The sequence below is a fragment of the Centruroides sculpturatus genome, unplaced genomic scaffold (assembly GCF_000671375.1).
Source record: "Centruroides sculpturatus isolate CEXI.00-Female unplaced genomic scaffold, Cexi_2.0 scaffold115, whole genome shotgun sequence".
Classification (NCBI taxonomy): Eukaryota; Metazoa; Arthropoda; class Arachnida; order Scorpiones; family Buthidae; genus Centruroides; species Centruroides sculpturatus.
The window spans coordinates 465,618-492,314 of record NW_019384545.1 but is presented as its reverse complement, the minus strand read 5'-3'; the positions used below and the strand labels follow the sequence as shown (position 1 = coordinate 492,314).

The 26,697-nt window shown below is 28.6% G+C and overlaps 1 protein-coding gene across 1 annotated transcript in view; it reads left to right on the top strand.

The window, feature by feature from the left end:
* Positions 1–26,697, top strand: part of LOC111623479 (propionyl-CoA carboxylase alpha chain, mitochondrial-like) — a 72,105-nt gene that overhangs the window by 34,003 nt on the left and 11,405 nt on the right. Inside the window, exons 8-17 of the mRNA XM_023366066.1 lie at positions 750–840; positions 5,261–5,363; positions 12,747–12,841; positions 13,068–13,150; positions 15,540–15,607; positions 24,115–24,184; positions 24,292–24,440; positions 24,505–24,573; positions 25,519–25,594; positions 25,932–26,042. Of these exons, the coding sequence (XP_023221834.1) occupies positions 750–840; positions 5,261–5,363; positions 12,747–12,841; positions 13,068–13,150; positions 15,540–15,607; positions 24,115–24,184; positions 24,292–24,440; positions 24,505–24,573; positions 25,519–25,594; positions 25,932–26,042 (915 nt within the window). The remainder of the gene's footprint in view (positions 1–749; positions 841–5,260; positions 5,364–12,746; positions 12,842–13,067; positions 13,151–15,539; positions 15,608–24,114; positions 24,185–24,291; positions 24,441–24,504; positions 24,574–25,518; positions 25,595–25,931; positions 26,043–26,697) is intronic.

Below are 26,697 nucleotides of genomic sequence, written 5' to 3'. Positions count from 1 at the left end.
AGTTAAAGTTTTATTCTATCAAAGATATTGAGCCATATTTGTAATATAAAATTAAACTGATTAAATTGAATAAAAGAATTATTAATAAAAGTTTGAGAAAAAGCATACAGAAATGTAATTACTGAACAATTTCAGACATAATGAATCATGTTTAAAGTCAATCTAACAAAGCAATCTAGCCAATACTATAAAATTGGAATACAGAGTTTCTAATTTAAAACACTTTTATCTATAATACAGTAAAAACAAATAAAAATATAAAATTATTAATGAACATTTATATATATATATATATATATACTTTACATTAACCTCTCAAATATTAAAAAGAAAATGCTAATTTTTAGAATAAAATTATTTGCTTAATCAAAATCATGTCTTAATTATATTAGAGAAATTAAAAAATGATTAATGAGAAAAAATTTAGTTACTAATAATTTTTATAAGGAAAGTATTCTAAACTTTTCATTATAATAGGAAACAAGTCAATAAAATTCAAGTTGCATAATGACTTTAGCAATTTCAGTGATTTAAAAATAAGAGTTTCAGCAGAAGCATTTCATCTTAAATGTATCTGTAAATAATGAATAAATAACTAACAACATTTAAATTGTTCAAATTGTTATAAATGAATTTATTCAAATAGTGATAGAATTCAATATTTATGAGATCAATTCTACAGTTAAAATTTTTGAAATCTTTAAGACACTTTTTATAAAATTGCTTTTAAACTTAATAACAGTTGTAAGTATTATCTTTAGGTTATCCAGTTATGATAAAAGCTTCTGCTGGTGGTGGAGGAAAAGGAATGAGAATTGCTTGGAATGATTCAGAAGCAATGTATGTATTATTAGGTTTAGTATTTTTTTTATATAGATAATATATTAATAACAGTAAAACATTTTATACTTTTTAGTTTATCTGTCATTATACAGTCGACCCCCCTATAAGATAGAGATACGTTCCATTCTTTAGGAATCCGATTTCTTATGAATCCTTCCAATCACAACCCGACACGTATCAAGTTTACAGACTACGGCTGTTTGAAAGATTTTCTTCCATAAAATTAATCGATTCTAGACTAATCCGACTCAACATTTCCAAAATACGTATATATTTTTTGGGAATAATCCGTATAAACTACGCTATAAACAAAAAATTGTAGGATTACTTACCGAGTGTCACCATTCGACATTGCCATTGCTCAACATTGTTTTCGTCGCGGNCCAAGGTTTTGTTGAGCTCTGAGAACAGAACTCCTTCCAGGATTTTAATTTATTATCTTTTATTTTGATTTTATACTCCTTACAATGTGCAAGGTAATCTTTCTTTTTCTGCCTTCTTTCTTCATCTATTTTGGCTCTTTGATAACGTCGGCGTAGCCGATTATTTTCTTTTCTTAGTTCGCCTAATTCTCTTGTCCACCAAGGTATATTTTTCTTTCCTTTCCTTTTCCTTGGAATAGTTTCGTCACATATCCTTATTATAGTCTCATGAATGTCACTAATAAACTTTTCTGCTTCCACACTGTCTTTGATGTTGTTAAGGTCTCGTAAATCCAAAGCCTCTGTCAATTTGCTATTAAAAAGAGACCAGTTCGCCCGATTTATTGCATATTGTGTTGTTATTGTTCCTGTAGTTTGTTCCTCTTGTTCCAGCTGGTAAAAGATGTAACTATGATCGCTGAGGCTACTTATTGGAGCAACTTTCCACTCTTGTATGATATTCAGCATCCTTCCATTACTAATTGTTACGTCGATCCAACTACGCCCTATCGGGGCATCGAACGTGGGCAGTGACTCTGGGTCGTTTACTATGTGAAGTTCATTCGAATTAACAAATTCTAACAGTTCATCAGCTCTCTTATCATTCCTAGGGTCACCCCACAGCTCCGAGTGGGCATTCAAATCTCCTGCTATGATAATATATTTATTTTTAAAAGTATTAACCAATTCATCAAGTTTTTTGAGTAACGGGTTAAGTGCATCCGTAATTGGGCAGTAGACACTCACCAACACTATGTTTTTATTATCAGTATTAATTTCGACACAAGTCATGAATTTGTTGCTCCAATTAGCATAGAATAGCACTGGTAAGTATTGATTGTTAACTATAATCATCGTTCTTGGGTTTTCTCCAGACGAGTGTAAGGTTCTGTACGACCCCCGGAGGCAGCTCGGAGTTCCTCTTCTACAGTAGGGTTCCTGCACCAGCGCTATATCCCTGTCTTCCATAGTTTTACATAGTACTGAGGTGGCCGCTATTGATTTTTCAGCGTTTATCTGTACTATTTTAATCCTGTTGGTAGTTTCATTATGATTAGTTATCGCCATAATCGGTTTTGGCAATAATTAGCTTTCTTACTTTCTGAATCAAGGGGCACCGTTTATCACATGCATTATGCTTTAGATCTTTAAGTTTATCCTTTTTGCAATTGCAGCATTCTGGTTGTCCTTTCTTTTGGCACTCTTTATATTTATGACCCTGTCCGCAATGACTGCAGACGGGCCCTCCCTCCGTACAATCCTTGGCCATATGGCCAATTTTACAACACTTGAAGCATTGTATCACATTTATATATTCATCGACTCCACATCTGGACCATCCCAGATTTATCTTTTTCCTGGGCAGGAGTAGCCTTCTAATCCGTGGGCTAACATCTGCCACCCAGTTTACTGTTTTCTTTTCTCTATTTCCGTATTTAAATTTTAATTCCACTTCTTGTTTATATTCTTCTATAGTTAGTTGTCCATTAATAACTTCATTTTGTTCATATAAGCAATCTAAAACTTCAGCCCTTGGGGCCTCAGCAGCAATCCCGTAGATAACTAATCTTGGTTTTCTTCTTGATGGCTCACGTGTCCACAGATCCGTCTTTTCTTCAATCGCTTTTTGTAGTTTCTGTTTTTCCTCTATTGTTGCAACCTCTATCGCCACTCCTCCTCTTCTTAATTTTCTCACAGCCTGTATGCCCACACCGATTTCGCGTGGGTTAATCCTTTTCTTCAACTGTTCTTTCGTTTGTTCCGCATTTCCATCTTCATTGGTCGGTTGGACCAATAGTATTTCTTTTTGTAAACGGGTCTTTTTAGCTGTTATTTGTGCATAGCTTGGCACAGGAGCGCTTGCCTTATTCAGCACTCTGTCTAACTTATCGTTAATAAGATCCATCGTTGTTTTCAATGACTTGCTTTCGTATTCTTTTAGTAGATCAATCAACTTGTTGATCTTCTCGCAGACGAAGGTCACGTGTTCTTTCGTGCCGAGTCGGCAATTGCTATTCTCTAGCATATACTTTTCAACTTCATCTCGGATACTTTCCGCGATGCCGACGTTGTCTTGAAGAGTGACTTCCATTTGTTGGGACGACAGCTCGTCATCCGATTCTGATATGTGAGGCCTCTTGGCCATAGTCCTGAAAAGGACTGTTATCGTGTTGAACAAAGCGCAGTAGCTGTTTGGCTTCACCCCTGAGGGGTTACTAACAGGCAGGACCACTGGGAGGTACAGCTACCGCTTCCCCTTGGTTTTGTTATAGCGCAAAAGCGAGCACACAAATCGCAAGGCAAATAAGGCCTGAATAGACGCACGATAAAGCTCTCGATAGCGCAAACAGTACAATTGGGGCACCCTGCCCAGTGTAAGTAGTATGTATCAAGTTTATAAAAAGAAATTGTATGAGGGAACTACAATAAGGGTCTAGAAGAGTCACATGCAGCTCACAACCCACAGTTTGGCCACCATGGGTATAGTGCATAAATGTTCAGATCTGCAGGAAAAAATGCCAAATTCTTTTGCCTGCACTTTGAATACACTTCACTTTACTTTTGTTAGGCTCCCCTAACAAAAGTAAAGTGAAGTGTATTCAAACTTTTACATTTCTTTTTACTTTTAAAACACCAGACTTGATTGCATTTTGCTTCTGGAAAACAATTGGTATACTAATGTTTTATCACCTGTTACAATGGCAAAACCTTTGGCTTCAGCTCCATCTCCAAATTTTTACAGCTCATGATACCATTTCATATGCTGTTCTTTATAATCTGGTGTCAAAATGAGTGATCGACAATGAATATTCATATAATCCAAGGTGATCATAAAGAATACTCCTGACATTTTCCAATAAAATCTGCAGATATTCCTGATTATTTTCATCTGTAAACTGAGCTCTTTTAACTTCACACATGTTACCTAAGCCCATTAAAAAGAGTTATTCAAAATCCTATAGATTAGTGATTCCCAAACTTTTTCGATCCACCGCCCCCTATGTTCCGTAAAGTTATACCCAATGCTTCCTAACTCATTTTCTCTTGTGTGAGAAAAGGATTGGAAATATTCTTAGGAAAACTTTTCTATGAATCTCACACTTTGTGCCCTTACTGTACATTGTTCTCAACATCTGGAAATCATTAAACGCAATGTTTCCTCTTATCAGCCCCAATTTTGCCTTTGGTCACCGTTCAATACCCTGCCTCCAGCGCCTCCTAGATCTACTCATTGCCCAGAAGGGGGCGTTATTGCCCACTTTGAGAAATACTGAGCTAAAATATAAGTCAATGTGTTAGAAATATTCAAGTTTTGACCTTCAGTAAAAAATAAAAAATATATAAAATGTCAACATTTTATATATATTCCGTCGAATTTTTATATATAGAATTTGTCTGTTGTCGACCCTCTAGATTTCCTTAATGCCCCCCAATTCTCTTTGAGCTTTCTACTGCCCCCCTGAAAGCCTCCAGTGCCCACAAGGGGGCGTTATCGCCCACTTTGAGAAACGCTGCTATAGATGAAATTAAATGCCCATTTTAATACATTTTTTCTTATATCTTGAATGTTTAGTTCTGATGGATTATCTTTTAATTGATGTAATTAAGTTATAATGAAGTACTGTACTACTATTTAATATTTTAGAGTATCTGTTTTTTAAGTGAAAATAAAGATTCTTGAAAACGTTAAAAAGTTTGTTGCTATATTTAACTCCTTAGTAATAACTTAAGCATGTTAAAAGATAAACTGTGATTTAAAAAAAAAGTGATATTGTCATGGAATAATTGTACATAGTAATTAAGATAAATTTGTAGTAATCTTAAAATTGTTTTTAAACCTTTTCTATAAATTATTTTTTATGTAAATAAAACAATTTTGAGATTATTGTTGCAGTAGTGATAGTGGTGATGTTCAAACAATATAATTAATAAAATAGTTTTAATAATACATAGGTAACAAGTAGTTATTAAAATACTTATTTATGTAATTTTAGTGAAGGATATAGATTCTCTTCTCAGGAAGCTGCATCCAGTTTTGGTGATGATAGACTTTTAGTTGAAAAATATGTTGATAATCCAAGACATATTGAAATACAGGTAAAATGAAAAATTATTTTTTAGTCAAAAATTATTATATGATTCTCTTCTCAGTTATAAAATGATATTGAAGCAAAATTTAAGCTGTCATTACATTACTAAATCTGTTTATGTTCATGCTAAATTAAATGACAGAATTAATTGATCTTCCACTTATTAAGAAATGATTAAACATTAGGGTACTTTTTTGAAGATAAGTTAATCATTAATAGTAGATATGTCAATAAAATTTGAATTGTGTAGTCAAAAAAAGAATGTATTTAGAGATATACTATATATTACTTTAAAATAATGTAAAAATAAGAAAAAACTTATTATACAGTTTTATTAAAACACTTTCAAAGAGTACTTATGCTCATAAAATGTTATTTATAAATGAAAGTTTTTTACTATAACAATCTTTTTATTAGAACTATATCATAGTTAATTATTAGAAAAAATTATTTCATGTATAATTTGGAAAGTTGTGAAGTGTGTGTGTGTATATAGATTTATTACTCAGCATTCTTAGCAAAACTTGTTATAAGAAAATTAGAAAAAATTATTCAAAAATTTGTCTGCTGTTATGTATCACATTTTATCTCTAAGATAAACATTCTATCTATTTCTTTTGTTACATATTTTTTTAATGATATTTGTCATAATTAATCATTATAAGTATAGTATTAATAATTAACTACAGATATTAATTAATATCATAAAATATATTAAATAATAATTTATTGCAGTAAAATATTATAGTTATTTCTTTCTAAATATTTTCCTGCAAAAAATCTGGCTGGGTTGTAAAAAACTTCATTATATGTATGTTCTTTGGAACTTAACATAAAGTTGCTATTTAGAACACTCATTTTAATGGAAAATGTAGATTTATTTTCTACGATTTACAATGGATATGCATTTTTGGCACTATGCCCCTCTTCAGTCCTTATTTTATTATGTAATTCATTATATTCTTCTTTTAAAAATAAGTAACATTTTTTAATTATATTAAATTTCTAGATACAACAATATAGCTGAATCTATATATTACATAAATTAAATTTCTAAAATCCTCTTTTATTAACATCATTAAAAAAACTTTTAAAAAGATTATAGATATAAACAAAAATGTTTTTAAATTTTACTATTTAGTTATGGTGTTGTGTGTAATATTTATATAAATTAAATTAGAATTTTTCAATATTTATAATTTAATGTTTATATTTATTTATTATCTTAAAATTTCTATATCTAATTTCTGTATGGATTATCATACATACATAATAAAAGTTCTATTATCACATTTATTTAAAACTGGAATGTTATATCTTTCATTTTCATTTAAATTTCTAAATTATTATTTTTTAAATAATCTTCTAATTTATATGTAATTTACACTAATTTTTATTCTCTCCTAACTTATTTAAAATGCTATTTTTCCTTATTCTTTTAATTCTATACATAAAATAAAAACCTGTTTTATGAAAAAAATTACATGTGATGTCTTTAATGTTTTAATATTTTTAAATAAAGTTAATTTTAATTCAAAAATAGGTGTATAAAAATTATATATTTTCACAAGCCTGATTTATAAGTAATATTTAACATAAGATTTTATTTATCTACTTATTCAAATACTCAGAAAAATTAATAAAATTTTAATTTAAAGCAAAAATCTTAAAATAGAAATAGCAATATTTATTAATAATATTTTTTATCAATTATATCAGATGAAGTTGTTTTAATTTACTTGATACAGTAGATAAAAATATAAAGAGCGCCATAAAAAATGTAGACAAATAAATTGTTTAAATTATTATAATATTGTTTTATATTTTTAGAAATTTCATTACAAAATTTTTCATCTTATATGTTATTTGCTGGTCATAATTTTGTAAAATTTGAGTATTGATAATAAAGGTTCCTTTTATTTATGCAATCCCCATCATTTAAATGTTTGCTACTCAATATATAAAACAACTTTATTAACCGATATTGCCAATAGAATAAATTATTAGCTTAAAAAGGAGAGAAAAAAATACAAATAATTATTTTACTTAGGCTTATTTTAACTGATTTAATCTTTGTTATGTATATAGCACTAATTTAAAAAAATGAAAATTATAATACCGGGAATAAAGGGGGAACCATCTGCAGAGCTGCAAAGGGATCTAATAGACATAACTTTTCACAAGGAATCTAATGGTGCAATTTAAAATTACCAAAATGGCACTTCTGCTTAATCTTTCAATAGTGGGTTAGTCAGATGTGGCGCTACCACTTAGTTGTGGAGAATAAACGTGGGAAATTTTTAAAGTATTTTTCCATGCATTTTTTCTCATTACCATTTCAAAAAAAGATTTTGTAAACAGTTATGTCTAGTAAAGAAAAGTCTTTTTTTATTGTTACATAATTCATTTTTTACATGAATTTTTTTTTGCGGTTGTTTTTGGCGATACTCCCAAAAGAATTTAACAGATATATCCATCCTTCATTGTTGAGTGGTTAATTATTAATTAAAATATAGTGAGACTGCCCTGTTTTCATTTCAATGTAAATAAATCTTGCTGTTAATAACCTTGGNCTCGTGGAATGCATCGCATCCACTCCTCAATCTTATCGCTAGGAGCACGGAAGAAATGTCTCTTCTCGTTCGATGACTTATATCCTGCCTTGCATCCTGGCACAAAGCACGTTGGCATTTTTATGGAGCTAAAAAAACAATTATTATAGGTCAAAATCACTGACTTCAGTATATACCTAGCAAGAACAACGATCTCCTGCTAACAGTGGCGCCGACTAGCGGCAAATATTGTCTCTAGCTAAGTTTGAACTATTAGTCGAAAGACCAGTTAATCTACCGACTCTGCTATAACACATTAACACTTCAGTCTTATCTGTACTCTTCCCATTCTGTGTTCTCATATTTATTTATAGTATCGAGTGAAGTATAATAGTATATAAAACATATTATGCTAGATAAAATACAACAAAAACAAAATGGAGTATTTTTGATAAAACGCGACGATACTTTTGTCTTCAATTTACTGAAATCTTTTCTTTAATATATGAAATAAGTCGTCTCTTTTCTGCATAATGTTCCATAAAAACATTTCATTATATCATAAAATCTTTTTGATCATTACAGAAATACTTTCCTACAAGATTATACATCGGACTTCATGCTTAAACGACTTACGCATGAAGTCGGATGTATAATCTTGTAGGAATAAACAAAATTTTTCAGGGAAATGAGACAAATAGGCCATTTGCCAAGGTAAAATACCTCCTAGAAGATCCTTTGTAGGAAATTGGCTCCTATTTAGGCGATACAAACGTGAAGACAACCCGGAAAACTTCACTTGGCAATCCGTTGGCCAAGCGAGAAACCAAAACCAACTACCAACGGTCAATCAATGGTCAGTGGTTTTATCAATTCGGCCATTGGTGGGCCGAGGATCCATTAATCGTCACGAAATTTTTGAATAATTGACGCGTCGTTATTGAATTTGGTATTATTCTAAGACAACTTCACGATTTTAAATAACATAACATTATTTCTCGTTAAGTAAATAATANTATTTTCCTGCAAAAAATCTGGCTGGGTTGTAAAAAACTTCATTATATGTATGTTCTTTGGAACTTAACATAAAGTTGCTATTTAGAACACTCATTTTAATGGAAAATGTAGATTTATTTTCTACGATTTACAATGGATATGCATTTTTGGCACTATGCCCCTCTTCAGTCCTTATTTTATTATGTAATTCATTATATTCTTCTTTTAAAAATAAGTAACATTTTTTAATTATATTAAATTTCTAGATACAACAATATAGCTGAATCTATATATTACATAAATTAAATTTCTAAAATCCTCTTTTATTAACATCATTAAAAAAACTTTTAAAAAGATTATAGATATAAACAAAAATGTTTTTAAATTTTACTATTTAGTTATGGTGTTGTGTGTAATATTTATATAAATTAAATTAGAATTTTTCAATATTTATAATTTAATGTTTATATTTATTTATTATCTTAAAATTTCTATATCTAATTTCTGTATGGATTATCATACATACATAATAAAAGTTCTATTATCACATTTATTTAAAACTGGAATGTTATATCTTTCATTTTCATTTAAATTTCTAAATTATTATTTTTTAAATAATCTTCTAATTTATATGTAATTTACACTAATTTTTATTCTCTCCTAACTTATTTAAAATGCTATTTTTCCTTATTCTTTTAATTCTATACATAAAATAAAAACCTGTTTTATGAAAAAAATTACATGTGATGTCTTTAATGTTTTAATATTTTTAAATAAAGTTAATTTTAATTCAAAAATAGGTGTATAAAAATTATATATTTTCACAAGCCTGATTTATAAGTAATATTTAACATAAGATTTTATTTATCTACTTATTCAAATACTCAGAAAAATTAATAAAATTTTAATTTAAAGCAAAAATCTTAAAATAGAAATAGCAATATTTATTAATAATATTTTTTATCAATTATATCAGATGAAGTTGTTTTAATTTACTTGATACAGTAGATAAAAATATAAAGAGCGCCATAAAAAATGTAGACAAATAAATTGTTTAAATTATTATAATATTGTTTTATATTTTTAGAAATTTCATTACAAAATTTTTCATCTTATATGTTATTTGCTGGTCATAATTTTGTAAAATTTGAGTATTGATAATAAAGGTTCCTTTTATTTATGCAATCCCCATCATTTAAATGTTTGCTACTCAATATATAAAACAACTTTATTAACCGATATTGCCAATAGAATAAATTATTAGCTTAAAAAGGAGAGAAAAAAATACAAATAATTATTTTACTTAGGCTTATTTTAACTGATTTAATCTTTGTTATGTATATAGCACTAATTTAAAAAAATGAAAATTATAATACCGGGAATAAAGGGGGAACCATCTGCAGAGCTGCAAAGGGATCTAATAGACATAACTTTTCACAAGGAATCTAATGGTGCAATTTAAAATTACCAAAATGGCACTTCTGCTTAATCTTTCAATAGTGGGTTAGTCAGATGTGGCGCTACCACTTAGTTGTGGAGAATAAACGTGGGAAATTTTTAAAGTATTTTTCCATGCATTTTTTCTCATTACCATTTCAAAAAAAGATTTTGTAAACAGTTATGTCTAGTAAAGAAAAGTCTTTTTTTATTGTTACATAATTCATTTTTTACATGAATTTTTTTTTGCGGTTGTTTTTGGCGATACTCCCAAAAGAATTTAACAGATATATCCATCCTTCATTGTTGAGTGGTTAATTATTAATTAAAATATAGTGAGACTGCCCTGTTTTCATTTCAATGTAAATAAATCTTGCTGTTAATAACCTTGGGGACATTAGAGACAAAGAATCTGGTAATTTCTTCTAAAAAATAGGAATAAAAATTGTGATTTGATATTTCTGTGAATATTGTGTTCACCCAAAAAATGGAAAAATTACATATTTATTTCAGAGGAATATTAATGAATTAATTAAATTTGGATCATTTTATATCACATTACATATTTCATTATGTTTTTTAGCTGTTTCTGTCAAATAAGTGATCTTATAAACTTCTGTTTTATTGCAGTTTAGCTATGTTTCACATTTTACTTAGTCATTATTTATATTAAGTTTTAATTAATTTATTAATTGATTTTGATTGTTATTTATATTCAAAAAATACCATAATAATTTTAATATGTTACTTGTTGTCAAATCAAAAGAAGCTGTAGTTCAACTTTGTTTTAATTTTATTTAAGAAATTTCTTTCAATGACTCTCAAGTCAGAAATTTTTACTATCATTTTGAATGTACTTCCTCTTTGATGAATCTTGCCCTGGATGCAAATTAGTATTCTTTGTAAATATTAATAGTAACAAAGAACCAGATTTATTTTGTAAATGAGGAGTATTTTTTCCTGACATAGAACTTTTTGAGAATAAAATTCACAAACAACAAAAAGTGATCATAAAATCAAACTTTTAGATAGTTACATATTTAGTTTTTGTAAATATTTTTAAAACTCATTAGTGTCTGAAGTTGCAAATTCTATTTTTCAAAATATTTCTAGATTTAAAAATTTTATTTTTTAAATATACAATTGGCAATTTAACAAAAATATAAAAATATTTAGACAACTTTTATCTGATATTAATCAATGGGAAACCACTTGCTTTTTTTAACCTGGGCAATGCCAGGTTTGTCTGCTAGTTAATCTACATAATGATATTGATGACTGTAGTATTTTGGATATTGTAAATTGCAAGTAATTTGCCAAAATTTTGAATAATATCTAAAACATAAATTATACTAAAGATGGTTTCTGATAGATCAAGAAGATGAAGATTACATAGAAAAAAAATTATCATTTGATGAAATAAGATAGCTGTGACAGGAGTTAGATAAGTAGCAAACAAATAATATAGATTTGGTGGAAATATGTCTATTACTGCTATTTTAAACTCTGACTATTTGTTATTTTAATTATTAAAGATTTGATAATGTTGCTGATTAAATATTTTAATATACATGCAGGAAAAAATAAATAATAATAATAATAATGAAAAGATTATACATTTTATAGGTATTTTGCTTCTAATTAACTATAATATAGTTCCCAAAGAAAAATTTATTGAGAAACTGGAAATAACTATCAAAATGATGTTGTAGCATCAAATATTAATAAAAAATTAAGTGTTAATTGATCAATTTTTAAACAAATAATGGAATGAATTTATTTTTGGAATCATAACTATCTTATTTCCTACTGTAGTTTAAATATAGAAGGAAATAAGCTAGTATAGTTTATAGTTTTTCAAAGTTTTGATATCCATGTACCACTTTCTTAAATTTTCTTAAGTACTAAATACTTGTCAAAAAATTATTTTTGTAAACTACTCAAATGCAGCACTTATCACAACTTCAGTAGGAGAATATAAAAAATGTATAATTTATTGGGAAATATACACATTCAAAATAATTCATTACTACAGTATTTTTTCTTAATAATAATTCTATATGTCAGTGGTACATAGCCAAAAATGGCCACATACCCTGTAGACCTTTTGCATACCTCCAGGGGTACACACACCATACTTTGAGAAACACTGCTTTAAATAATGTAACTTGTAAAAGCAAATTTAACAAACATGGTGATGAATAAAATAAAACTTTGGAAATTACTTTTATTAAATATGTCTAAAAAGGAAAAATAATTATCATCTTAAATGTCTTTTCTAGATATTCTCTTTCTTTAATGATAGTTCTTCATACTTTATTACTTTATAAATGATAATCTAGAATAAGCTTATATTACTGTTTTATCAAATATAAATTTTATATAGTTAATTTAATGAAAATTAGGTTCTTTGTGATAAGCATGGCAATGCTATCCATTTGAATGAAAGAGAATGTTCAATCCAAAGACGAAATCAAAAAGTTATTGAAGAAGCTCCGAGGTAAGAATAATTGAATATTTATATGCAATTTTAAATGTTACTACTAATGATATTTATAAAATTTATAAATAAAATAATGATTACTTTCTTAAATTATAAATACATCATCAATTCATACATATAAATTTAGATAAAATGGTATTTGTGTTTCACTTTTTCATGTTTAATGAAATATTAAAATAAACATAATTTCATGAATAAATGAATAAATATACTATTATTTTAGCACATTTGTAGATCCTGACTTAAGGCATGCTATGGGAGAACAGGCAAAATCATTGGCTCTTGCTGTAGGTTATGATTCAGCTGGTAAGTAAAATTTAATCAAGCTTTAATAACATATTACAATTTAAAATTAATATATAGAAGAGTCAAAAATAAACTGAGCTTTTAATGTTGCTTAGCAATGACTAGAATTGTAAGCATATGTGCATTTAAACATTTTCTTAGATATGTTAGTACAGTAAGAATGTGGGGGATGCATTTCTAGACAACAAAGTGTTAAATGAAACAGCGTTAAACGAGATAATTTTAACATAGAGTAAATAGGTATAAGGGAACACATGACTGAAAATAAAAAAAAATTTACTTTAATTTTAAGTTATTTTTATATTAATTTGTATAATAATATATGTTAAATAACACATAAACACATGCACACAGAAATGTATAATAATATATTAATAGTTCATTTTTTGTGATGAAGGACCTGACTTTTCTGAAATTCTTGTTTTTATTGAAATAAAGTCATGAAATTTCATTTGTCTCTTTTTTTCTTTCCTTAAGCAAATGTTGGTAGCAGAAGATCGCATCCAAAACGCCTTGTTTTGTTTTTGCACTCTTTTCAAAAGCTAGATCATTTGCTACAATTTAATCAATGATTTTGGTTATCATTACCAAACTTTTACTAAGGAAATCTGTAGAGAAATTTTTTGGGTTCTTCATTTTCAGAATCTCTATTTTCCAGTTCTACATGGATTCCTGGTTCTGCCAGTTCTTGAAGTTTGTCATTGATAAGATTCTCACCAGAAACTTGCAGTAACTCGTCAATATCCTGTTTGTCTACATCTCCTAGTCCTGCTGTATCGATTAGGTTGAGTTTGGTCATCCTAATGATATAGCGATAGGATCTTCTCATTGAGAATTCTTGGATATCTTCAGCCATAACTTCTTCCACACTTCGTCCGTGCATTTATCAGTTAATTCTTGCCAAGCGAAGCCGATATTGCCTATGGCATCTATGATGTTATATTTTTTCCAAAATTGCATCAAACAAACATAGATTTAAAGAAAGTACACCTTTTTGACACCTTTTTCTGATTGATTCGTGTTCGTAAATAATTGTAGTATCAATATGTAAATAATTGTAGTACGAATCAATAAAATGCCATGATAATTTAAATTGGCATAAATTTTGAGCTTTTTTTTTTAGGCTTTGAGCAGACTGTATTATATTGAATCAGCATTAAACTGGGTCTTACTGTACTTATTCATTGTGTGGTAGATGCCTGTAATTGGATGATTAGAGCACAAACATAAAAGTGTTGGAGTATATAGGTGTGTAGTGTCAGAATTCTGTATCATGTGCAGTGAATCAACATTAAATTCTGCATCAATCTTGGTAAAAATGCTCTTGAAATATTTAATCTGCCTACAGTAATGGTGCCATGTCACACACACAAATATAAAAATGACAGAAGTATTTTAAAGAAGGCTGTGAACTAATAGAGGACAATCTCCATCCAGTTAGGCTCTCTTCAGCAAGAAACAAAGAAATGATTTTGTAAGTTTGTGAAGTGATCAAAAGAAACTATAGACAATCAATAGATGATCTTGTTGATATTTTGGAAATTTTGAATGGCTCTGTCTTTGCTATTTTTCATAATGATTTCAAAGTGCATTGCATCTTTTCTCACATCATTCCAAGAAAGTTAACAGAGGAACAACTAAATAAGATACTCGTCAGTAGAAAACTGATTGATTCTATTAGTAAAAACCTAGATAACCTAAACAGAATGATTACTGGCAAAGAAATTGATTTATTTTAAGTGATCCAAAGAGTATATGTGTGTCACCATTATGGAAATTAGTCTCTTCACCAATGCAGAAAAAATTTATCTTAACATATCTGTGGAAAAGTAATGCTTATGGCTTGTTTTGATAGATTGTTTGGTAATGCCTGGTGTATTATGAGTTTTTCCTGATAACAGACCATTAACAAGGAGTCCTACAATGACATTCTCAGTTACCTTTGTAATGTAGCATGATGAAAAAAGCCTCATCTCTGATAAACAAGAAGGTAGATTCTTTATTGTAACAATGTACTTTCACAGTCTTCTTACTTAATGGACCTCAATTCTGCAGACTCACATCTTCATCAAAATGGAAACTCTACTGAAGAATCACACATTCAAGTTAGAGAAAAAAATGAAAAGTCTGAAATTATACAAAATTGATTAAAATCTAATAAGGCAGAAATCTAAACTTTTAATATTTTACAATTTATTTATTTTTGAAAATAAATATTCAATTATTTTTTTGAAGAATAATTCAATATTTTTAATTTATTTGGTCTTTTAAAATGTATTTATAAACTGTCAAGCACTTCTTTAATGTCTTCATTTGTTTGATGTTCATTTGTTCAATTCTCTTTAACGCAATTCTTTATCATTAATATATTTGAATTTTTTCTAATTAGGTACAGTGGAATTCCTTGTTGATTCACAAAAAAATTTTTATTTTTTGGAAATGAATACAAGATTACAAGTAAGTAAATCATTTTTTAAATGAAATTCTATTAAATAATCATTAACCAAAGCACTTTATTTTCTTTAAAATATATTAAACTTTTATTTTAAAACTGTTAAAAATATATATATATATATTTTAAATTTACAAGTTTAAAATGAACATCTAATCATTGGTATAGGCTTGCATATAAATTCATAAAAGTTTCCTCAATCTGCCATTATTTTTTTAGCAAGTTTTTTAATTCAGTTTGGTATCATGAGGTAAAGCTTAATGATTGAAAATAACATGGAATAAATATGTGAAAATAGTGAATTAACATTGCACAATACAGGAAATCCTTGTTAATTTGAACTTGGATAGTTCGAAATCACATCAGTTTGTAACCGTACTTTTGTTCCAGCAATATAGAGATTTACACATTAAGGAATTTGATTAGTTTGAAATACAACTACTTCAAAATTTTAAGTGAAAATTCTATCTGAACTGTGATATGTTTATGTGTTTGTTTAGATCAAAGTGCCTCCATACTATAAGATGAGAATAAACCAAGAACAACTCTAATCTCATCAATATGACTTTGCTTTTACAGTAACACATTTTCAGGAGTCACCTTACCCATGGACTACCTTTTTTTTCTCTTATCTCATAAAATATGGCTGGTTTTCAGGATTGCAAGATTGGGCTACAAGCAGCAGATTGAGATATTTGTAGGACTCTAGGCTACTACATTTGGGTAATTTACTATCTTTTTGGTCACTTTAAAAATAATTTAAGGCTACATTTCAAGGAATTCTGCTTTATTTTTTATAAAACTATCTGGCAATCTGTGAGGTTCTCACTGGACATGCTGTTTACTTGCCATTTATTTACAATATTATTAATAATTATTAATTACAAAATAACATTCTGTATATGTATCCATATTTTTTTTCCTTAATAAATCGCATCAATTACAGGGCATTTGGCATATTGTACAGGAATACTGTATGCAGATCTCAGATAATTTGAAACTCGATAATTTGAAGTCACAATTATTTCGTCCCTTGAATTTCAAATGAACAAGGATTTTCTGTATTATCAAATTTTTTATATTATTTAAGATCTAAAATTTTTGTTTTTTAGAAATTATTTTCATAAAAACTATTATTTTTAATTGTAAAAATTTCTAATTCCATTTACATATTATCCAGAATTCTTTAATATTTTTTATTTTTTTGATTGAACATTATTTAATTTTTATATTCAACACAGATTTATAAAAAATTTCATGTTAATAGTTACAAAATGCATTTTAGGTTTATATAATTCCATCAATTGTAAAGTTACAACAATATATGTATAAAATTATATATTATATGAAAGATAAAATAAGCCAAAAAAATTGTTTTGAATTAATATTATATATTAAACAGAGGACTTCCAAATATTCCAAATATTTAAAATATAAGATAAAAATGATTGGCAAAAGTTTAAAAAAGTAATGCCTTCATTATAAAAAATTAGAAATAATATATCATCCAGTGTTAAATATAAAATAGATTTTCTTGGAGCATTTATTTTAGGAACTGAATTCAATAGTAAAATTATTTGGATTCTTTTAGTGGCAATAAAATTTTTCAGAACATTTCAAGAACTTTTTCTTTTTCACAATTTTTCATAAATTTTAATTGTTACGTTTTTAAATAAAAAAAGGTAGGTAATTTAAGATGTTTAGACAATGAAATTTTTAGTTCTTTTATAATTTGGTACAAACTTTTGTTAATTTAAAGATTTTTTTGTAAAGAAAGAAAACTATCAGAAAATATACAACCAAATTTATTATCTGAAACATACATTTTTGAAAGCAATTTCAATATGAAGAATTTGGTGCTTGTAAGATTGCACTGAAATTTTTTAATAAAGATCACTAAACTGTATAACCATAGAAGAACATATATGACTCCACTTAAACATACAAAACAGTTGCTGGGAATGGGGTCACTTCCTACTTCCCACTTTTACTACACTTTTTTTACTGTTTCAAAAAATTGTAATATTCAGATTATTTGATTCAGGGATTACAATAAGTACTAAAGAACATTTTCATTGTAGCAGGAATTTGAATACTGGAATATAACTATAACTACATTATTTTAAAAACTTATTTTTATTATATATTAAAATAGAAATAATAAATATTATTCACCTCTTTTTTCAAAGTTAACTGTAGAATATAGGAAAAAACCAAAAGGAGAAATTCTCACAGACTTTCCTTATTTTCGTATTAAATTGAATCTTATTCAATACAATTAGAAAATTTTGTTACTATGGAAATAATAGAAATGCTTAGCTTTAGCATTTGAAATAATATTTAACAATAAATCGTTAAAATTTTCAACAATGAATTTTCTTGTTTAAATATTTTATTCCTTATTTGAAGATTTGTTTATAATCTGATCTGAAGACTCTTTGAATGATTTTAATAAAAAGTATCATCAATATATCTGAATTTATGGTCTTGAACTTTTAAAAATTTTTTTTTTTTTTTTTTAAATTTAAAGTGATTTTTGAATTCTGGAAATTTACAGAGCTAGTTCACATCTATTAATTAATGTTATCAGTTTATTAAAAAATTTTAAAATTAATTTTAAAAAGAGATAATAAATTATATAAAATTAAATTTGTATTAAATTAAAATAACTTGTTAATAAAATTTTTTCAAATTCCATTTCTATTATAGGCCAAATGTCAGAGAAAAATATTTTTGCTGTTATACAATGCAATTAAGGTTTTTTATCAGTTTATTTCTTATCAATTACTAATTTTTATTTAATGAAGTTTTGCAATTGAATATAACAATAAAACTGTACTAGGATTGTTATAATAATTATAGTACAATTTTATTATTATATTCAATTGGTAAGATAAATGATCCAAAAAAATTCACTTTATTCCTAATATTAGACAATACATCATTGCTGTATTTTTGTATTGACAACATTACTTTTTTGACTTGGGTAATATTTTTCACTTTCTATTTCTGCATGGTTAAAAATTCTTTGCTTAATATTTGATATAACTTTAAATTTTGCAAACAGTTTGTTTTTATTTACTAGTTTCTTCTTTTAAATAATAAACAAGTTTTTGGATATATTTTTATTATCTTACAACCAAATATAAATATGTATATCAAAAATTAATCTTGTAATTAAAATAATATATTTTACAAATTCAAATTGTTTTAAATAAAATGGTCCATTTTAGTTTTTATGGATTTTTATATTTTTAATAAAATATTTAGTTAGTGCATGTGAAATTGCCAATTGCAAGTAGTGTAGAGGATAGAATCAGAGCTGTTAAAACTAGTATTTTTAATGGCAACAAGAGGAAGAGGATTGTTCTTCAGTTTTTAAAAAGAAATCAGAGATAATTGTTAGAGCAGGGATGCACAACCTTTTCTGAAGAAGGGCCAAATTAGGATTAAGTTTACTGACTGGGGGCCGGACCTCCAAGTGATTAATGAGATGGCTGAGATTGGATGCTGGCGGCAATCTTCTTGATGTCTGGCGAATGGCAGATATTGAAACAGCCAGCAGATTTTCCAAATTCTCGTTGGTTAACCTGTTCTGTGTTTTGCACTTGTTTAAATTCATAAGCGAAAATGCTTGTTCGCATACATAGGTACTGCCAAACATGCTTGTACAAAATCGAGCATTGTCTTTCAGTTTTGGGAATGATGTATCTGGCAGTTTTTTGTAGAATATGAGGAGATTAGAATTTTTAAACTGTGATTTCAATTCATCACTGCACTGGATGTCTATCAACTCAAGTTGGACATCTGGAGGGGCATCTTCCACTTTCACATCAAATGGAGTTGAAAAAAGTTGCAGGTAGATCTTGTATTTCTGGAATTCACCAAACCTCTCATTGAATGATGTAAGGAGGGTGTTAACTTGGTCAGAGTAATCCATCTTCATATGTGGGTATTTCTCTTTCATGGCCTTGCAATGTGGAAAGTGTGTAAAGTTCTCTGATTGCATGTGGGACTTGAAAAGTGATAGTTTGGTCATAAATGCATTGATGTTACTTGTCAACTGAGAAACAAGTTGCATCTTTCCCTGCAATCTCAAATTAAGGTCGTTTAGATAAGCAGTAATGTCAGCAAGGAAAGCTAAATCACACTGCCATCTTTGTCCCTCCAAATTCCTTGTAGTGTTCCCCCGTTCTTTGAGGAAAGTGATAATAGGCCCCAATAGCTCCACAAATCTCTTGAGGACTGTTGCCTTGCTCAGCCAACGAACTTCAGTATACGTGGGCAGGTCAGCATAATCAGCATCTATTTCTTCAAGAAATGATGTGAAGAGTCGATGGTTGAGTCCATGACGGCGGATTAAGTTCACAGTATCATAGACATCTTTCAGCAGACGTTCAAATCCCAGCTTCTTTGCACAAAGTTGCTGTTGGTGAATTATGCAATGATACTGGACTAACTCCTTTTGCCTGTCCCCAAGGTGGTTTTTCAGCAAGGTGACCATGCCATTCTCACATCCAACCATAGATGGTGCTCCATCAGTGGCAATGCTGGATAGCTTGTCAAAGTCCAGTGCTGATTTGTTGCAAACGCTCAATAAACCAGTAAGTAAGTCAGCACCAGTTGTATGTCCAGAAAGTGATGCCATGCCAAGAAATTCTTCATTCACAATAAAATCTAGTGAAACACTTCTAATAAACACAATCACTTGTGCTGTTGTTGATATGTCAGTGGATTCATCCACAGCCAAAGAAAAATAAGCACAGTTTGCAACTAAAATATTAAGTTGGCCAGAAATGTCTGATGCAATTTGCGAGATTCTTTGTTGTATCGTCATGTGGTTAAGACTGATTGTTTGAAAACACTGTCTTCTCAGGACACATCTCACTTGCGATGATAAGACACTTTTTTATCATATCGCCATCTGTGAAAGGTTTCCCATTCTTGGCTATTAAAGCAGATATTTCTAGGCTGGCTTCAACAGCCGCATCCAATTCTCCAGATTGTTTCTTGAACACATTTTGTTGGCTGATTAGTGATCGTCGTAACGATTCGATTTTCCGTTTGCGTTCCGTACCTTGCAGAAGGAAATCCTTGTGTTGGCTTTCATGATGTCGCTTCAGGTTGAATTCTTTTGGCACTGCTATTGTTCCATTGCACAAAAGGCAAATAATGCTGTTGTTCTGTTGCACAAAACAGTACTTGTTAGTCCACACTTCCACTTCTTGAAACTGATGATTCTCGCGATTGACCTTGCGTTTAATGCCCGGCGCCATACTGTTCACTCTGCAAAACAATGTCTCATTGTGCCGAAAATTCTGAGGCCCGCAACAAATCATGTTTGAGATAAGGCAAGCTAGACTACCACGTGCTTTGTTCTGTATCCACTCTGACCAAAGACTAAAGAGGCGGGGACAGAAGACTATTATGCACACGTGGCCAGGCAGGTCTTAATTCGTTCGACCCCTGTCCGGGCGTCTCCACCATTTCTCAGAATTTGTGAGTCAGATCGTCAACATGCCAGGTGCAGGACACTAATCCATCATAAATGTGGTTACCATTCTTACCTAAATTATATTTATGGCCCGTCAGTTTTACCCCCGTGTTCAGAAATGAATCAAAAGTGATTAACACAGTGCAGTGGAAAATCTGAATATTTTAAATATAATTATTAAAATTGCGATATCTCGTTTCAAATTGGCACTAGAATCAATCTGAATTTTTTTTTTTTTCTGTCCTAAATATATCACAGTTTACGACTGTTAAATTTCAAATAAAATAAAAATTAAAAATAATAATTTAATTTTAAATTTACGAAAAAAAGAATGTAAAAATAAAAGTAAATAAAAAGTTCCAATTAATTTACTACTTAAATAACCTAAATATATCTGTTTTCTTTCAAACAAAAAAAACCGCAGCTTTCTAGCTACACGGAATCATTTTACAACCCTCTTTGTTGACAAGTTTATGGCTTGACGCGGTTTGTAATAATTATTAAATCCAAAATATTTTAATGCAAATGGCTTCCTTTTAGTCGTAATGACTCTATTCCAACTACAGTATTAATTTTCTTGGTCCAACTTAATAATAATAAATTTGATGTGAAAAATTTTTTTTCTATTCTTTGTCTATGGAGAGATATTGTTGTAAATTATTGGTTTTATAGCTTTTTGTACATTCCTTTTTGAACTCTGGTTAGTTTTTTCTAGCTTGAATGACATTAGGTTGACGAATAAGCGTCTTTTCAGAAAAGATTGATTCAAATTCGACTATACCAATCAGAATCTAGAATGTAAACAAATGCTAAAAAATCATTATTTTCATGGTTTTTCAGCGCTATTTTCACTGTTTTCACTTATTTTCGTTATTTAACACTATTTAAACGAATAAGCAAGTTTTCCGAAGCATAAAATTGAAGATTTCCCGCCAAAATAGAAACTTTCTGATAACATCGGAAATGACGTTCTAACATCATTTTATTCTATTTGATTCTTCAAAAAATCGTTATAATACTATGTATTAGACTTAAAATATTGGATATCTAAACCAGAAAGTGTTAGCTAGAAATAGACTTATTTATAGAACAACCCCCCCATTTCTCACCTCAGGGAAAGTCATAAAACAGTTGGGTGCTAATGACTGTGAAAGGGAAAAAGTTCTACACTTAGAAACTTGGAAAGAAGGGATTTGGCCTGTACCGTCCGCGGGCCGCATAAACATTGATAGGGAGCGTATGTGGCCCGCGGGCCGCAGGTTGTGCACCCCTGGTTAGAGCAATGATTCTCAATCTTTTTTTTGTCATGATACACTTTTAATAATTTAAGAATTTGGTGGCGCGCACAGTTACTTTGGTAATGTGAAATCTGCGATTTTTACATAGTTGTTGGAAAAACCTTTGTAAACAACTCTGATGGGAAAAAACCACTCTTGGTGAGAATTAGATTGGATGTCATTGTTTGTTTTCACAATTAGGTGGGAAAGTTGACACTTGGGTGGTAGGAATGCACCATTGATGTCAACAGATGATGATCACATGACTCCTTTCCCACAAAGAACGTATAAAAGCTCGAGCCCCTGGAAGCTCAGTGCAATCCAAGTTATACTTGTTAATGTGTACATCTTGTCTCCATATACCGGACACAACAACCAAAAGGAGAAGACATCAACATACGACAGACCACAACTTCGAACTTCCATACTTATCGCCATACTATAGTTCCTGCACCGACTACTATTTCTACGACCCATTCAACTCATACCATTCATTTCCTCATAGAGGCATTTTTATTTAGAGCTTTGAGAACGCTCTCAAAATAGCTGTTAAGAGCGGCCCTTTGTATAGTTAACTCATATTTAACTGCATTTAACTTCTATATTATTATCGCCTTTTGTAATTAGGATTAGTTATTCAATAAATGCTTTGTTATTTTGTTAAACCTGTTACCTGTCGGCTTCCTCACCTCCCTCACCTTGCAATAAACAGCCATCCGACGACTCCAAGACCGGTCTTTGCAGACTGTGCAGTGTCAGTGGTCATTAGGGATCATCCCAGTGGCCCTCTGCTTGCTTCACAGTAAGTATTGCAGGACAACCGGTGATGTTATAACAGTGATTTTTAAATGCAGTTGGTTATTTAGGTCATGTTTACTAAATGCCTTGGTAACTACTGGCAGTTACTGGTAACACTGGTTACAATTTCCAAACGTGCCCTATTAAGGTAGAACTAATTGAACTACTTGTCTGACGTCACTTTATGTATGGGTATTCGCAGTGGTAATACACTTCAAAAATCTTGCAGCACAGTAGTTGAGAATCACTGTGTTAAAGTATATAAACAGAATAGTTTTCCTTAATGTCTTTTTCGTAAGTAGTAAACTGAGTCTTTTCTTGATTACATAGTAACATACTCTGAAAAGTGGATACTGTATGGTAACAGACAAGTCTTTAACGTTGTTGAAAGCAGGTGAATCTTTATGATCAGCTTCAAAACAAGTTCTTTGTCCTATAAAAGTTGTGCTTATTGTATGGTGGTTATAATAGGAAATTATATATTGTTTAAGAATTAAAGAACTAGAAGAACTGGTTTAAAAAGGATTGAGAAACTGATGAAACAATAACAGCAAAAAAGTACTATACCAAATTGCAAATCATTCTTGAAAAATTAAAGTTAATGCAGTTAGTATTAGTGAATTGTAAGAATGTGTGCCATTCGCATGACAATGCTAGATCTCATGTTACATAAATATCTATAAAAACTGCATAGACTGCAATATCAAACCCTGTCCACTATACTCATTAGTTATTTCTCCAATAGACTTTTATTTATTCAGGAATTTGGATAATTATAAAGATTAAAAGTAAAAAATACTTTCACTTGAACTTTCCATTTAAAGCACTAATTCATATATACCAACACAGTATTATTATTTATAAAATATTACAATAAAGAATTATGAATTTGAAATCTGTGTGTAATATAAAATTAAATATATTTAAATATTTTTGGTTTTAGGTGGAACATCCCATTACAGAATGCATAACTGGAATTGATATTGTACATCAAATGATTCGAGTGGCAAAAGGTAAATATTTTCAATATTTGACTTTTTTACATATATATAAAGTTATAATCTATATAAGAAGATAATGATGTTTTGATTTTCTTAATTTATTAAGTATAATTACATAGGTCATAAATTGAATCTTAAACAAGATGATGTACCTATTCAAGGATGGTCTATTGAATCTCGTGTATATGCAGAAGACCCTTACAAATATTTTGGTCTTCCTTCTATTGGTCGATTATATAAATACATAGAACCAATTGGAATTCCAAAAGTATATATATATATATATATTTTTTTTTTTTCTTATTTTAATTTTTAAGTGTGNAGATTTTAAGGTAAGATGTGATAGTGGTATTCAGGAAGGTAGTGAAATTAGTATATATTATGATCCTATGATTTGCAAAGTAAGTATTAGTTTAATTTAATTATTTCCAAATTCTAATTAATAATAATTCTGATTGTTAACAATAATAATAGTAATAATAATATTTTACAAATACATTTTGATAATGTTTAATTTTTCTGGTTAAGAAAACTGGGTTGTCTTGAACTACAAAAATCAAGACAAGATGTATGCATTAAGTATTAGATAATTGATAGAATAAAATTAGATCACTATAAAACCACAATTTTCTCATTTCTTCTACAAAACAGCTTTGTATTTATATATATATATTTTTTAATATTTTACTTTTATTTTCTCATAAGTTCATTATTGCATTACTACAGTGTGTATGTATCTATGAATGAGCCAAACTTTAAATTTGAAATCTGCTCAAATGAAATCACTTTATTGAAAATTTCAAATTAAAAAAACACTACGTGTGTGTGTGTATGTATGTATATATGTACATATATATATAAATGTATACACATATATATAAACACATGTGTTTTTTTAAATTTGATTTATGGTTGATATAAAAAAAAAATACAAAGTAATGCAATAACTGATAAATTTTATATAAAAATCAAATAAAATTAAAAGAAAACTAATTAATTGAAAAATATAAGATGAAAAATTTTATAAATTCATATAAAATATACATTCCTGTTTATGTGAATGTAAGGAAATATGAAATATTTTTTGTAATGGAAATATCATATTTGAGATATAAGAAAAAGTAAATTTTTACTAGGATAAATCTGTTGTTCTTAAAGAATTTTATTTTGAAGTTATTTACTATTCTCCATCCTCAAAATAATCTGTAATAATCAAAATAATTTTTATTAGATCTCTGTTAAAATTCTAAATTTTAATAACAAAAAGTAATATTAAAAAGATTAATTTTACATTATTGATGATTTTATAAAAATAAGATGATTAATGTGTTGTTTTATGTTTACAGTTAGTAACATATGGAGACACTCGAAGAGAAGCAATTGATACTATGATAAATGCTTTGGATTCCTATGTAATAAGAGGTAAAAATAAATTTGTTAACTATTAAATAATAAGAAGGATTAATTAGGATTACAAACATATTTATGTATGTTAAATTTAACATTAATGTAAATTTATATATGTTACTTTGTTGTTTAATATATTAGGTTTTTTATCAAAAAATTTCTTTTGTAGATGAGTAATAACACTGAAAAATGCTTGAAAATTTATATACTTTGAATTTGACTCTATTAGGATAAATTATAATATTAATTTAATTACAAATTATATTGGCTGCAATTAACTTCATTTTAATATGTTTATATTGCAAAAGAACATAATTGATTTCATTACAATAAAACAAAAATGCATTTATAGGTGTTTCACATAATATACCTTTATTACGAGATATAATGACAGAAAAAGCATTTGTAAAAGGAAATGTCACTACGGGTTATCTTAACAAAGTATATCCTGAAGGATTTAAAGGTAAAACACAATTTTTTATAATTTTCTCTTTTTAATTAGTTTGTATGAATTGTTCATCTCTAAAATTTTTATTTTATATAAATATTTTTATCAATATTACGTCTTTATTAATACTTTTAAATTAACAAACTTTTGTCAAATTTTCAAATATTTAAATCTTTTAATATAGGTATCTCTTGATTAACACAGTTAATTAATCCCTTGATCCTATCACATATGTCAAAATCACATTAATCAAAATATGGTATTTATGTTAAGTAAAGACAGCTGATAAAGCTGCATAAATTAAAACTTCTGCTGCATATATAAAGGGATTGCTGCAATTATTTTCATGTGTTAATCAAATCCAGTGTTAAGTAAAACCATGTTAAGCAACAGATATCTTTATGTATATATACAGTGAAAACTGCTTAGACGGCCACCTGCATTCGACGAGCACCTGTCAAAACGGGCAAAAATTTCTGGCACTGAATACTTTATCCATAGAGTCTTCGTATAAGTTACCTGTATTAAACGACCACCTGTGTAACGCGACCGCGGGCATCGATTTTTGGACCGAATCTACATACAACAACTGTAATAAGCAACCACTTCCACAAATATATATGGTCTAAACTATTGTTTAACAACACTTTCCCCCTCCTAATATAAAGAA